General features: G+C 43.6%; 1 protein-coding gene across 1 annotated transcript in view; it reads left to right on the top strand.

Moving 5' to 3' along the window:
• The window catches only part of LOC136626803 (rap1 GTPase-activating protein 1-like), a 168,245-nt gene that overhangs the window by 77,135 nt on the left and 74,547 nt on the right, over positions 1–16,563 (top strand). Inside the window, exon 7 of the mRNA XM_066601808.1 lies at positions 13,233–13,316. Within this exon, the coding sequence (XP_066457905.1) occupies positions 13,233–13,316 (84 nt within the window). The remainder of the gene's footprint in view (positions 1–13,232; positions 13,317–16,563) is intronic.

The raw sequence follows: 16,563 nt of genomic DNA, 5'->3' as shown, positions 1-16,563 counted from the left end.
GAACTGAGAATGCATTGAGAACACGCGTCCGTAATCATAAATTCAACATCAGGAGAGGATATACAAAACACAGTGTGAAACAAAAGACCTGAGGGTAACTCCGCTGGAACAAGTTCAAAATAAATCTGTCAGCTATCTCCGACGGAAGGAGATGTATTGGATTTACAAGTTGAAAACACCGACACCAAGAGGTTTAAACGAGGTACTTGAGAAGATTTAATTTAATCCCCTTTTTAAATATACACATATTTGTATATCCCTCTAATATGGGGAGAGTTTTAGAGAAATTTTGGTATATTTGATGAAATTAATATATAATCTCTTTTAGTATAGGGATGATAAGATTTATTTTATTGAACATGTTTTTGTTATAATTATGTAATAATGATATGGATTTTATAATTAACGGGTGATTAGATATAAATGTGACTATAGGGGTTGATATATTTATCATATAAATTTATATGGTTTATTTATACATGATCTATGCATTTGCATTCTTAGGGCGCCCACCCACTGGGGTTTTTTTTTCCCTGCGAAATTCGCAGCATTTTTTTTCTGCAGGGGTCTATGGGACTTGTAATGTTAAAATCGCGATCGCGCAAAATCGCAATTTACCGCGATTTTGCGCGATCGCGATTTTAACATTACAAGTCCCATAGACCCCTGCAGAAAAAAAATGCTGCGAATTTCACAGGGAAAAAAAAACGCCAGTGGGTGGGCGCCCTAAGTCAGATGGGCAATTTTCCGCGCGATTTACGCATGCGCATGCATCCGGCGATTTTATAAAACCATTGCTTTGCAATGGTATCGGACACATGAGCGCTTTTTATGCGCTCGTCCAATAAATTATAGAACAGAAATCGCAGATCGCACCTATCTGCGATCTGCGATTCCTGTTCTCTTCTCTATATGCGCTCAATGGGGTCGGCGGCAGCAGCGACGACCCCATTGAGAACATATAGAAGACAAATCATTCTTCTCTGCCACAGCTGTAACAGCTGTGGCAGAGAAGAACGATGTTTGCCCATTGAATTCAATGAAGCCGGCAATACAGCCGGCTCCATTGAAAGCAATGGGCTGCCGGCGATCGCGGGATGAATTGTCGGGAAGGGCTTAAATATATAAGCCCTTCCCTGCAATTCATCCAGAAATGTGTAAAAATAAAAAAAAATATATATACTCACCTGGTCCCGGCAGACGGAGTTTAGCGCGGCCGGCTGGCAGTGGGTGTGAGTGAGAGCTGCTCCTGATTAGTCCCTGCGCTGAGCCAATCAGAGGCAGCTCTCAGGGACCAATCAGGGGCAGCTCTCACTCACACCCACTGCCAGCCGGCCGCGCTGAACTCCGTCTGCCGGGACCAGGTGAGTATATATATATTTTTTATTTTTACACATTTCTGGATGAATTGCAGGGAAGGGCTTATATATTGAAGCCCTTTCTGACAATTCATCGTGAGATCGCCCACAGCGCATTGCTTTCAATGGAGCCGGCTGTATTGCCGGCTCCATTGAATTCAATGCGCTGGACAGCTCCGGCCCGTTTCTATTGAAACGCGGCTAGGAGCAGTTTTTCGGGCGATTTTTCGGCCCCGGTCACACGATTTACGGATGTGCATCCGTCATGCGATCCGCAAATCACGGCAAAAAACGCCAGTGGGTCTAAGGCCTAAGAGGGATTATGCAGTAATTTAGTGATTCATTTTTTTCTTTTTGGAAATGGTTTTATTACGCGATATATTTACAATTTAGTTTATATATATTTTTTATACAAGTGGCATCTAATAATGATGTGAATATGGTTTAGAGTTTAGAATAGTATTGATATATTATCTTGAAAGCTTACTGGTGAATATGTTTTAATATTCTTGAGATAGATTGACCCGATCATGTGATAGTGCTCGGACAGAGGATAGTAGTATAGGATCCTTTTTTATGAATGAAACTTGTGATGTAACCAACACCACGTGATAGACATGACGTGTCATGCCGCATGATTACTATGTGATTCAAAGATGGCACGGAGACGCGGCGTCCACCGTGATCGAGTGCTGTGAGTAAACACTAATTTATTTGTATATATAAAAATGTATGTTTGTACGTTTGTTATGCTTGAAAAACACGGCTATGTTCCGTCGAATCGCGTCGCATTAATAAAGTGGAATATTAATATAGACTGTTGTCCTGGTTCCAGAGTGCAGGGGTATCTTTTTGTTATTTGCTACTTTGAATTTCTGTAGCAGAAGTATAGGCAGACCGCTAAAACATTTTTGTAATAACAGTATAGACAGACCCCAGTACCATTTCTGTAGTAGAAGTATAGGCAGACCCCTGTAACATTTCTGTTGCAGCAGTATAGGCAGAACCCTGTAACATTTCTGTAGCATTAGTATAGGCAGACCCCAGTACCGTTTCTGTAGTAGAAGTATAGGTAGACCCCTGTAACATTTCTGTAGTAACACTATTGGTAGACCCCAGTAACATTTCTGTAGCAGAAGTATAGGCAGACCCCTGTAACATTTCTGTAGCAGAAGTATAGGCAGACCCATATAATATTTCTGTAGCAGAAGTATAGGCAGACCCCTGTAACATGTCTGTAGTAGAAGTGGAGGCAAAACCCTGTGACATTTCTGCAGCAGCAGTATAGGCAGACCCCTGTAACATTTCTGTAGTAACAGTATAGGCAGACCCCAGTAACATTTCTGTAGCGACAGTATAGGCAGACCCCTGTAACATTTCTGTAGCGGCAGTATAGGCAGACCCCTGTAACATTTCTGTAGTAGAAGTATAGGCAGACCCTTGTAACATTTCTGTAGCAGAAGTATAGGCAGACCCCTGTAACATTTCTGTAGCAGAAGTATAGGCAGACCCCAGTACCATTTCCGTAGCAGAAGTATAGACAGACCCCTGTAACATTTCTGTAGTAGAAGTGGAGGCAGACCCCAGTAACATTTCTGCAGCAGAAGTATAGGCAGACCCCTGTAACATTTCTGTAGCAGCAGTATAGGCAGACCCTTGTAACATTTCTGTAGCAGCAGTGTAGGTAGATCCCTGTAACATTTCTGTAGGAACAATATAGGCAGACCCCAGTAACATTTCTGTAGTAACAGTATAGGCAGACCCCAGTAACATTTCTGTAGTAACAGTATAGGCAGACCCCTGTAACATTTCTGTAGTAACAGTATAGGCAGACCCCAGTAACATTTCTGTAGTAACAGTATAGGCAGACCCCAGTAACATTTTTGTAGTAGAAGTATAGGCAGAACCCTGTAACATTTCTGTAGCATTAGTATAGGCAAACCCCAGTACCGTTTCTGTAGTAGAAGTATAGGTAGACCCCTGTAACTTTTCTGTAGTAACACTATTGGCAGACCCTGTAACATTTCTGTAGCAGAAGTATAGGCAGACCCCTGTAACATTTCTGTAGCAGAAGTATAGGCAGACCCCTATAACATTTCTGTAGCAGAAGTATAGGCAGACCCCTGTAACATTTCTGTAGTAGAAGTGGAGACAAAACCCTGTGACATTTCTGCAGCAGCAGTATAGGCAGACCCCTGTAACATTTCTGTAGTAACAGTATAGGCAGACCCCTGTAACATTTCTGTAGTAGAAGTAGAGGCAGACCCCTGTAACATTTCTGTAGCAGTAGTATAGGCAGACCCCTGTAACATTTCTGTAGCAGCAGTATAGGCAGACCCCTGTAACATTTCTGTAGTAGAAGTATAGGCAGACCCCTGTAACATTTCTGTAGCAGAAGTATAGGCAGACCCCAGTACCATTTCTGTAGCAGAAGTATAGACAGACCCCTGTAACATTTCTGTAGTAGAAGTGGAGGCAGACCCCAGTAACATTTCTGCAGCAGAAGCATAGGCACACCCCTGTAACATTTCTGTAGTAGAAGTGGAGGCAGACCCCAGTAACATTTCTGCAGCAGAAGTATAGGCAGACCCCTGTAACATTTCTGTAGCAGCAGTATAGGCAGACCCTTGTAACATTTCTGTAGCAGCAGTGTAGGCAGATCCCTGTAACATTTCTGTAGGAACAGTATAGGCAGATCCCTGTAACATTTCTGTAGGAACAGTATAGGCAGACCCCAGTAACATTTCTGTAGTAACAGTATAGGCAGACCCCAGTAACATTTCTGTAGTAACAGTATAGGCAGACCCCAGTAACATTTCTGCAGTACAAGTATAGGCAGACCCCTGTAACATTTCTGTAGCAGCAGTATAGGAAGACCCCTGTAATATTTCTGTAGCAGCAGTATAGGAAGACCCCTGTAATATTTCTGTAGCAGCAGTATGGGCAGACCCCAGTAGCATTTCTGTAGTAGAAGTATAGGCAGGCTGCAATACCATTTCTGTAGTGGAAGGATAGGCAGACCCCAGTAACATTTCTGCAGCAGAAGTAAAGGCAGACCCCTGTAACATTTATGTAGCAGCAGTATAGGCAGACCCCAGTACCATTTCTGTAGCAGAAGTATAGGCAGACCCCTATAACATCTCTGTAGCAGCAGTATAGGCAGACCCCTGTAACATTTCTGTAGCAGCAGTATAGGCAGACCCCAGTAACATTTCTGTGGGAGAAGTATAGACAGACCCAGAACCATTTCTGTAGTAGAAGTATAGGCAGACCTCTGTAACATTTCTGTAGGAACAGTATAGGCAGACCCCTGTAACATTTCTGTAGCAGCAGTATAGGCAGGTCCCTGTAACATTTCTGTAGTAGCAGTATAGGCAGATCCCTGTAACATTTCTGTAGCAGCAGTATAGGCAGACCCCAGTACCATTTCTGTAGTAGAAGTATAGGCAGACCCCTGTAACATTTCGGTAGTAGAAGTATAGGCAGACCCCTGTAACATTTCTGTAGTAACAGTATAGACAGACCCCAGTAACAATTCTGTAGAAGGAGTATAGGCAGACCCCTGTAACATTTCTGTAGTAACAGTATAGGCAGACCCCTGTAACATTTCTGTAGTAACAGTATAGGCAGACCCCAGTAACATTTCTGTAGCAGCAGTATAGGCAGATCCCAGTAACATTTCTGTAGCAGCAGTATAGGTAGACCTCTGTAACATTTCTGTAGGAACAGTATAGGCAGACCCCACTAACATTTTTGTAGGAACAGTATAGGCAGACCCCAGTAACATTTCTGTAGCAGAAGTATAGGCAGACCCCTGTAACATGTCTGTAGCAGCAGTATAGGCAGACCACAGTACCCTTTCTGTAGCAAGTGTATAGGCGAACCCCTGAAACTATTAGTGTAGGCGAAGTCCTGAAAAATTAATTAGATAACAGTGTAGGCGAGGGCCAGAAAAATTAGTGTACCAAGAGTACAAGTGTACCTTCTAAAAAATTTCTCAACCGAGAGGGCAGGTGAAACCCAGAAATATTTTTTTAAAGATACAGCTCGCTGTTGCTTAATTTGCAACAGAGCCTGGCGGCAGCTCAGTGAGAAAAATTGGTTTCTGGTAAAGTATCAACACTTTTGAAACTTTGAAAAATTGTGAAATAATTGTAAGCAGAGCCTTTTGGGCCGCAGAAAAATTGGCAGTTCAGCGTGATGACATGTTGTTTCAGGAGGAGGAGCAGGAGGAGGAGGAGGACTAATATCAGAGAGAGATTGACAAAGGCAATTCCACCTTTTTTTCCGGTGATAGGGAATGCTTATTTATCCGGTTGCAGCGAAAAGAATCTTTAGGTACCGCTGCTTTCCGCCGGTGGAGAAGAGAAGTCTGGGGAAATCCCGGCTTTGTTCATCTTTATGAGTGTAAGCATGTTGGCACTAGCAGTTGACAGGCGGGTACGCTTATCCGTTATGATTCCCCCAGCTGCACTAAACACCCTCTCTGACAAGGGCAAGCCAGCACCTCCAGGGGGTACAGCGCAAGTTCATGCCACGTGTCCAGCTTTGACACCCAATAGTTGTATGGAGCAGAGGGATCACGGAGGATGGTGGTACGATCGGCTACGTGCTCCCTCACCATCTTTTTACAGTGCTCCCTCCGACTTAGCCTTGACTGGGGAGTAGTGACACAGTCTTTCTGGGGAGCCGTAAAGCTGGAGAGTGTTCCCCTGCCTGCACTGTACATGCTGCCTGATCTCCGCGCCTCCCCTGCTAGTTGGCCCACGGAACTGCGCCGTCTGCCGCTAGCGCTGTCAGATAGGAAGTTTAGCATCACTTTTTCCACCAGGGCCCTGTGGTATTGCATCACTCTCGTACCCCTTTCCTCTTTGGGAATGAGAGTGGAAAGGTTCTCCTTGTACCGTGGGTTGAGAAGGGTGTACACCCAGTAATCCGTGTTGGCCAGAATGCGTCTAATGCGAGGGTCACGAGAAAGGCAGCCTAACATTAAGTCAGCAATGTGTGCCAGTGTGTCAGTACGCAAGACATGGCTGTCCTCACTAGGAAGATGACTTTCAGGATCCTCCTCCTCCTCTACAGCCCATACACACTGAACAGATGAGAGGCAAGCAGCATGGGTACCCTTTGCAGGGTGCCCAGCTGTCTCTTCCCCCTCCTCCTGCTCCTCCCCCACCTCCTCCTCCTCCAAAACGCGCTGAGATATAGACATGAGGGTGGTCTGGCTATCAAGTGGCACTGATGTCACAGTGCTTGAGGGGGTTCAAAGAAGGGCAACTAAACTAATACATGGAATGACGGGACTGGAATACCCAGAGAGGCTATCCAAATTGGGACTATTTACTCTAGAAAACAGAAGGTTAAGAGGCGACCAAATAACCATGTATAAGTATATGAGGGGACAACACAAGAATCTCTCCCGCGATCTGTTTACACCTAGAACCATGACGGTGACAAGAGGACATCCGCTACGATTAGAGGAAAGTCGGTTTCATCACCAACATAGAAGGGGATTCTTTACTGTAAGAGCAGACTGTGAAACTCTCTACCGGAGGAAGTGGTGATGGCAAAATCCATAGAGGAGTTTAAAAGGGGACTTGATGTCTTTCTGGAGAAGAAGGATATTACAGGATATAAATATTAGGTTGTGTCAATCCTGGTATATAGGCAGGTAGGAACTATTAGGGGTTGATCCAGGGAACCGTCTGATTGCCATTAGGGAGTCGGGAAGGAATTTTTCCCCCAAAAGGGCTAATTGGCTTCTGGCCTTGGGGTTTTTTGCCTTCCTCTGGATCAACACAGTAGGATAGACAGGCTGGACTAGATGGACATTGTCTTCATTCGGCCTTACATACTATGTACTATGTTACTATGTTACTGTCATCCCCCGTCTCCTGTTCCAACCGCAAAGTGTCGGCCTTTATGCCTTGCAGCAAACTTCTCAGCAGGCATAGCAGCGGGATGGTAATGCTAATGATTGCGGCTCACTATCTGGGTAGACTCCTCAAAGTTTCCGAGGACCTGGCAGATGTCTGCCGTTTAGGCCCACTCCTCGGTAAAGAATTGGGGAGGCTGACTACCACTACGCCACCCATGTTGGAGTTGGTATTCCACTATTGCTCTACTCTGCTCATAGAGCAACATGTGCAGCGTAGAATTCCACTGTGTGGGCACGACACACAGCAGTCGGTGCTCTGGCAGATTAAACCGATGTTGCAGGGTTCTCAGGGTGGCAGCGTCCTTGGTGGACTTGTGGAAATGTGCAGACGCGGCGCAGCTCAGACAAGTGCGGGTAGTTTTTCAGAAACTGCTGAACCACCAGCTTGAAGACGTGGGCCAGGCATGGCACATGTGTAAGGCTGACGAGCTGCAGAGCCGCCACCAGGTTACGGCCGTGGTCACACACGACCATGCCCGGTTGGAGGCTCAACGGTGAAAGCCAAAGGTCGGTCTGCAACAGTTCGGGGCCGTGTGTCTCTTGTCACCTAGGCTGCGTAGTTTCAGCACGGCCTGCTGCCGCTTGCCCACCGCTGTGCTGCCGCGCCGCGCCACACCAACTGCTGGCGACGTGCTGCTCACACTTCTTAATTGAGAGGTAGAGGTTGTGTAGGAGGAGGAGGAGGGGGAGTGTTTAGAGGAGGTGGCATACACCGCCGCAGATACCAGCACCAAGGTAGGACCGGCTATTCTGGGTGTGGGTAGGACGTGAGTGGTCCCAGGCTCTGACTCAGTTCCAGCCTCCACCAAATTCACTCAACTTCAGGGAGATATAGTCGCCCTGCCTGCCAGTACTTGTCCACGTGTCCGTGGTTAAGTGGACCTTCCCAGAAACCACGTTAGTGAGGGCACGATTTATGTTGCGGGAGACGTGTTGGTGTAGGGCTGGGACGGCACACCGGGAAAAATTGTGGCGACTGGGGACCGAGTAGCGCAGGACCGCCGCCACCATCATGTTTTTGAAAGCCTCCATTTCCACAAGCCTTTACGGCAGCATCTCCAGGCTGGTTAATTTGGCAATGTGCACGTTTAAAGCTTGTGCATGTGGGTGGGTGGGGGCGTATTTGCGCTTTTGCTCCAACGCTTGTGCTAGTGACAGCTGAATGCTGCACTGAGAGACAATGCTGGATGGAGTGGAGGACAGTGGAGGTGAGGGTGTGGGTGCAGGCCGGGAGGCGCTCGTGCCTGCGTCCTGAGAGGGGCGTTTGATCTGAATGGCAGGTTGGGGCACAGGGGAAGAGGCAGTGGTCTGACCCGGAGGCGGTGAGCGGCCTTCGTCTCACCTTGTGGGGTGCTTGGACATCATATGCCTGCACATGCTGGTGGTGGTGAGGCTGGTGGTGGTGGCTCCCCGGCTGATCTTGGTGTGACACAGGTTGCACACCCCTGTTTGTCGGTCGTCCGCACTCTCACTGAAAAACATCCACACCTTTGAACACCTAGCCCTCTGCACGGAGTCTTGGTGCGAGGGGGTGCTTTGGGAAACAGTTGGGGGATTCTTCGCTCTGGCCTTGCCTCTTCCCCTGGCCACCCCACTGCCTCTTCCAACCTGCCCTGCTGCTGCACTTGCCTCCCCTCTGAAGCCCTGTCCTCAGTTGGCTTAGCAAACCAGGCGGGGTCAGTCACCTCATTGTCCAACTGCTCTTCCTCCGAATCCTCTGTGCGCTCCTCCCTCGGACTTAATGCCCTTACTACTACCTCACTGATAGATAACTGTGTCTCATCATCATCATCCTCCTCACCCACTGAAAGCTCTTGAGACAGTTGCTGGAAGTCCCCAGCCTCATCCCCCGGACCACGGGAACTTTCCAAAGGTGGGGCATCGGTCACGACAAACTCCTCAGGTGAGAGAGGAACCATTTTTTCCCACTCAAGGCAGGGGCCCGAGAACAGTTCCTGGGAGTCTGCCTGCTCATCAGAATGTGTCATTTTCATGGAGTGAGGAGGCTGGGAGGAAGAAGGAGCAGTAGCCAGAGGATTCAGGGTTGTAGTCCCTAAGCCGGGAGTAGTGGACTGCGTAGAAGACTGGGTGGCCGATACATTGCTGGATGCATTTTCTGCCATCCAGGACAGGACCTGCTTACACTGCTCTGTTTGTAATAAAGGTCTACCACGTGGACCCTTAAATTGTGATATGAAGCTGGGGAGCCCAGAAGCTTGCCTCTCCCCTAATCCAGCAGCAGCCGGCTGTGATTCACCTGGACCAGGAACTCGGCCTGTGCCCATACCCTCACTTGGACGTCCGCGTCCTCGACCCTTACCCCTACTCCTCATCATGGCGGATTAAGAATAGAGCAGGGCCCAAATAAATTACCCCACTGTACAGCGCTGACAACTGGGCCTTAATTCACCACACACAGAGACTTGTAAATAGCGGAGGCTCTATGCTGTGACCGCTGTCTTGCGCTGATACCTAGGGGTAATTTACCGCTCGCAGAGACTTGTAGATAATAGAGGCTGTGTGGAGTGGGAGAAGACTCTAAAGCCAGTGGATAGTGCTGGTAACTGCGGCGATCTCAACCCCACCAAGGAAAGGGTATTGTGAGACGCTCTGCACAGCGGCAGAGCTGAAATTCTTTGCAGTGGCCCCGGTAATATTACAGTACTGTTTAGCGGTGAGACCGCTGTCTAATTCATTGCAGACAGAGAACGGTATAAATAATTATGGAATTATTTGCATCCACTTTCACGTTGAGAGTGGTATTTAAACGCAAACACGATCCAGAAAAAATAAATAAATAACGGAAGGCTGCAAACAGGCCTAGCTGCGCAGTAGTATAATGGAAGCACTACAACTCCCAGCAGCCACCCAGTAAAATTCACACAGTCAGATGTAGCCCTAAGAAGGACCGTTGGGGTTCTTGAATAAAGGATCCTACACTAACACTTTCCCTATCTCAGCAGCACTTTCCCTATACTCTCCGTGTGTGTCTGAGGCGAGCCGCGGCGGGACCGCTTTAAGTACTCGGCGGTCACTTGATCTCGCCAGCCACTCACTGCTGTGGGGTGGGATAGGGCTGGAACGTCACAGGAGGAAGTAGTAAGGCCTTCCTTGCATGTCTATTGGCTACAAAATGGTGCTAAACATGCGGGGAAGGAAATGGAATTGACTCGAGTACCGTGTGGTGCTCGTCTCGAGTAACGAGCATCTCGAGCACCCTAATGCTTGAACGAGTGTGCTCGCTAATCTCTAGTAGTTATATTCTTATACATTGGAGGCAGTATTATAGAAGTTATATTCTTGTACATAGGGGGCAGTATTATAGTAGTTATATTCTTTTACATAGGGGGCAGTATTATAGTAATTATATTCTTGTACATGGGAGCAGTATTATAGTAGTTATATTCTTGTACATAGGGGGCAGTATTATAGTAGTTATATTCTTGTGCACAGGGGGCAGTATTATAGTAGTTATATTCTTGTACATAGGGGACAGTATTATAGTAGTTATATTCTTGTACATAGGGGGCAGTATTATAGAAGTTATATTCTTCTACATATGGGCACTATTACAGTAGTTATGTTCTTGTACATAGGATGCAGTATTATAGTAGTTATGTTCTTGTACATAGGATGCAGTATTATAGTAGTTATATTCTTGTACATAGGGAGCAGTGTTATAGTAGTTATATTTTTGTACATAGGGAGCTGTATTATAGTAGTTATATTCTTGCACATAGGGGGGCAGTATTATAGTAGTTATATTCCTGTACATAAGGGGCAGTATTATAGTAGTTATATTCTTGTACATAGGAGGCAGTATTATAGTAGTTATATTCTAGTACATAGGAGGCAGTATTATAGTAGTTATATTCTTGTACATAGGGGGAGTATTATAATAGTTATATTCTTACACATAGGGAGCAGTATTATAGTAGTTATATTCTTGCACATAGGGAGCTGTATTATAGTAGTTATGTTCTTGTACATCGGAGGCAGTATTATAGTAGTTATGTTCTTGTACATATGGGGCAGTATTATAGTAGTTATATTGCACATAGGGAGCTGTATTATAGTAGTTATGTTCGTTTACATAGGAGGCAGTATTATAGTAGTTATATTCTTGTACATAGGGAGCAGTGTTATAGTAGTTATATTTTTGTACATAGGGAGCTGTATTATAGTAGTTATATTCTTGCACATAGGGGGGCAGTATTATAGTAGTTATATTCCTGTACATAAGGGGCAGTATTATAGTAGTTATATTCTTGTACATAGGAGGCAGTATTATAGTAGTTATATTCTAGTACATAGGAGGCAGTATTATAGTAGTTATGTTCTTATACATAGGGACAGTATTATTGTAGCTATATTCTTGTACATAGGGGGCAGTATTATGGTAGTTATATCCTTGTACATAGGAGGCATTATTATAGTAGTTATATTCTTGTACATAGGAGGCAGTATTATATTAGTTATATCCTCGTACATAGGAGGCAGTAGTATAGTAGTTATATTATTGTATATAGAAGGCAGTATTTTAGTGGTTATATTCTTGTACATAGGGGACAGTATTATAGTAGTTATATTCTTGTGCATGGGGCAGTATTATAGTAGCTATATTCTTGTACATAGGGGGCAGTATTATAGTAGTTATATTCTTCTACATAGGGAACAGTATTATAGTAGTTATATTCTTGTACATAGGGGGCAGTATTATAGTAGTTATGTTCTTATACATAGGGGCAGTGTTATTGTAGCTATATTCTTGTACATATGGGGCAGTATTATGGTAGTTATATCCTTGTACATAGGAGGCATTATTATAGTAGTTATATTCTTGTACATAGGAGGCAGTATTATATTAGTTATATCCTTGTACATAGGAGCAGCATTATAGTAGTTATATTCTTGTACATAGGAGGCAGTATTATAGTAGTTATATTCTTGTACATAGGGGACAGAATTATACTAGTTATAGTCTTGTACATAGGGGACAGTATTATAGAAGTTATATTCTTACACTTAAGGGCAGTATTATAGTAGTTATATTCTTGTGCATAGGGGCAGTATTATAGTAGTTATGTTCTTATACATAGGGGCAGTGTTATTGTAGCTATATTCTTGTACATAGGGGGCAGTATTATGGTAGTTATATCCTTGTACATAGGAGTCATTATTATAGTAGTTATATTCTTGTACATAGGAGGCAGTATTATAGTAGTTACATTCTTGTATATAGGGAGCAGTATTATAGTAGTTATATTCTTGTACATAACAGGCAGTATTATAGTAGTTATATTCTTGTACATAGGGGGCAGTATTATAGTAGTTATATTCTTGTACATAACAGGCAGTATTATAGTAGTTATATTCTTGTACATAGGTGCAGTATTATAGTAGTTATATTCTTGTACATTGGTGGCAGTATTATATTAGTTATATCCTTGTACATAGGAGGCAGTATTATAGTAGTTATATTATTGTATATAGAAGGCAGTATTTTAGTGGGTATATCCTTGTACATAGGGAACAGTATTATACTAGTTATAGTCTTGTACATAGGGGACAGTATTATAGTAGTTATATTCTTGTACATAGGGGACAGAATTATACTAGTTATATTCTTGTACATAGGGGACAGAATTATACTAGTTATAGTCTTGTACATAGGGGACAGTATTATAGTAGTTATATTCTTGTACATAGGGGGCAGTATTATAGTAGTTATATTCTTGTACATAGGGGGCAGTATTATAGTAGTTATATTCTTGCACATAGGGGGCAGTATTATAGTAGTTATATTCTTGTATATAGGTGCAGAATTATTATTGTTATATGCTCGTAGGCAAGGGGATAGAAAAATGTTGAGATGTCTAGCTCTTTTATATGAATATTATACGTTACATACGTGACTTATTTTATTTGTCTATTAGGCCTCTCAGCTACTTGTGACATTTGATGAACATGTTATCAGCAACAATTTCAAGTTTGGAGTCATATACCAGAAACCAGGGCAGGTGAGGCATATTAGAGAAATAGAAAAGTAAAGCCCGCCTCAGACACATATTTGATTCTTGTTAGTGAACAACTAGCACAATGCAATATTTACAATGAGGAAAATTGCTCCATTTTTATGTATTGGTAATCTTGTATTCTGTTATATGGAATTCTTTTATATTAACTGTTCAATATTTATTAGTCATAATGGATCAGTTTTATAATCATGGCATTTCTGTTGCGTCCTCCGGACGTGCAACCTCAATAACATAAATCAAAGGCACAACTGTGCAAAGGAAACATAACACTATGGGGAATACTCTCCCTATAGTCCCCTAACCTGGGAGGGGGCCCTGCCTACTCAGCGGACCGATCGCTCTGACAAGTGCGAGCCCGCACGCGTGCCTGGGCCACTAACAAGTCCCTATCAGGGAGCCCTAGCACAAAATAGAAGCGAAACAGAACCAAACAAAAGCACTTAGCTTGCATGGAGAGCTTCTGCCAAGCTGTGTTGCTCCGTCGCTGTCAAAAATGCAACTGAAGTGATTGACCAGCACAGGAGATAGTGCTGGCCCTGTTTAAATAGGAGCCAGGCGACTTAGCACCAGGTGCTGACTGACCGTTCTCCTGCAGCTACCACACCCCTCAGCTCACAGAGAAGCAGGAGCACAACCCAAACCTGGTCTGGCCTGCAGGCAAGGTGCAGGCCTCAGCACAGCTGCAACAATTTCATTAACAATTTGATTTATAATCAGAACGTTGTTTGTTTTATGGTTTGGTAAGAGCCCAACTGTAATCTCTATCTATAAAGGCGAAAGCCCTCACTGACTGACTCAGTGACTGATTGACTCACCACTAATTCTCTAACTTCCCGATGTTGTACAAACATGAAATTTGACACGACCATTCTTTAGGTCTTAAATAGGAAAAGTAAGAAGGTCAAAACACGATTATTCAATGATAAGTGCATAAGTAAGTTTATCCCTATATAATATAACCCCCCAGTGTCGTAGAAGCCTGAAATTTGTCACGAGCATTCTTATGCCCTAAATACGAAAAGTAAAGGGTTCGCAATTCGATTATTCAATGCTACTTGCCAAAGTAAGTGCACCGCTATGTAATGTAACTTCCCGGTGTCGTACAAGCGTGACATTTGGCACAAGCATTCTTTAGGTCCTAAATAGGAATAGTAAAGAGGTTACAACTCAATTATTCAATGCTAATTGCAAAAGTAAGTGCACCCCTATGTAGTGTAACTTCCCCATGTCATACAAGAGTGAAATTTGGCACAAGCATTCTTTAGGTCCTGATTAAGAAGAGTAAAGGGGTCACAACTAGATTATTCAATGCTAGTTGCAAAAGTAAGTGCTGCCTATTTGCTGACTTTCTGAGGCATGTATAAGCATGAAAATTCTATTGAGCATCCGTTAGCTCCTAAATAGGATACATAAGTTCCTAAATAGGAAAAGTAAAGGCGTCACAATTAGATTATTCAATGCTAAATGCAAAAGTATTGGCACCCTTGTGTAATGTACCTAATCTAATTCTCTAACTTCCTGATGTCGTACAAACATGAAATTTGGCACAACCAGTCTTTAGGTCCTAAGTAGGAAAAGTAAAGGGGGTCACAACTTGATTATTCAATGCCAGGTGCAAAAGTATTGCCCCCCCCCCCCCCCCATGTAATGTACTTAATCTAATTCTCCAACTTACCGATGTCATCCAAACATTACATTTGGCATGACCACCCTTTAAGTCCTAGATAAGAAAAGCTAAGGGGTCACAACTTGATTATTCAATGTTAAGTGCAAAAATTTTGGCACCCCTGTGTAACGAACCTAATCTAATTCTCTAAGTTGAAAGCGTGAAATTTTACATGAGCATTCTTTAGGTTTTAAACGAAGAGAATTGGAGGGGAGGCTCATTCTGCAGAGGGACATTGGTAGATGCAGCCTGAGGAGAATCTAATGCTTCTCTATGTGTATACATATTTATTCCTTGGTTCTTCTGAAGTAACCTTGACTTCATAAAATTTTCTGTGCAAACAACACGTAAACACAAGTATGAAATTAACTCTGGCAAAGCTGGGTATATCAGCTAGTTAATGTATAAAACTACCTGTTAGTCTTTTAAGAAAAATGTGAAAATTGTATCTCATAGCCTATTTGGTTTGCATAGATGTGAACACTGATTGCCAGATAATTTATGGATATTATACACTGGTGATAAACATTGGCTAAATATCAGCAAATTCCACTGAAATCAGGTATTTAGAAAAATTCTGATTTCTCCTGGTTTCTGCTGTTAGGAAAAGAAGGTTTAACATATTGGATTTTAAAAGAGTTTTACAGGCAAAAACTATTGATGACCTATCTATTGATCCTCGGTAATCATCAGATCACCCAGCCTAGCTTTCAGCGGGCCAGAGCACAGGAGAGTGGACCAGAAATAGCCTTGTTGTATTACACTTTTTAGCAGTTTTGCCTCCGACACCAGGGATGGGTGCGGACGTGTAATAGCCAATGGGGGTGAAGTTAACTAGGCCACTTCTGGTCTCAACTTCTAAGTTGCATGATGGGCCTACTGTGCTGACACCCTGGCCGGGTAATCAGCTTATTGCCTGGGGTGAATTGATAGGTCATCTTTAGTTTTTGCCCAGAAAATCCCTATAACAAACAGGACTTTTTGTTGACCAGGAGATAAGCGGGGTAACACATGCCTGGTAGCCCCTGACAATTTCTACTTCCTTTGAGCAAAATCCCCTCTCAAAGTCAATTAGTCAGCTTGAATGCCTTGTCACAAAAGGAACTCTAAAAATGATACAGGAGCTACAATATGTTTCAACGCTTCCAAGATATGCATGCTGTCTTCCATGATCCTGGCCTCCATAATACCACCAATACTTGCAAACAAGCCCCTCAAAGCATCTGGTGTGCGGAAAAAAAAAAAAAAAACTTGACACTTTCACTCTGAACAAAATCCTTAAGAGCCCTAAGGTGAGTAACAACCCTCATTTAAAAGCCTTCCTACCAAACTATTCATTAAACCACGTAGAGATACCCTATGTTGAAAAAAGTATTGAGCACCCACCAGTCATTTGCTGTCAGGTGTTGGGGATATGCAAATCGAATGTGTGAGTATTAGGTATAAAGGGGAATATCACGCAGGCATATCCAAGCACATAAACTATCAGAATGCCACCGGCTGTAGAATTGACTTCCAATCTGGTATGATAATGGAATGTCACCTGAGCAACCAATCAGTATG

This window comes from Eleutherodactylus coqui, chromosome 4, assembly GCF_035609145.1.
Source record: "Eleutherodactylus coqui strain aEleCoq1 chromosome 4, aEleCoq1.hap1, whole genome shotgun sequence".
Lineage (NCBI taxonomy): Eukaryota > Metazoa > Chordata > Amphibia > Anura > Eleutherodactylidae > Eleutherodactylus > Eleutherodactylus coqui.
This window is presented reverse-complemented; position numbering and strand designations above follow the sequence as displayed.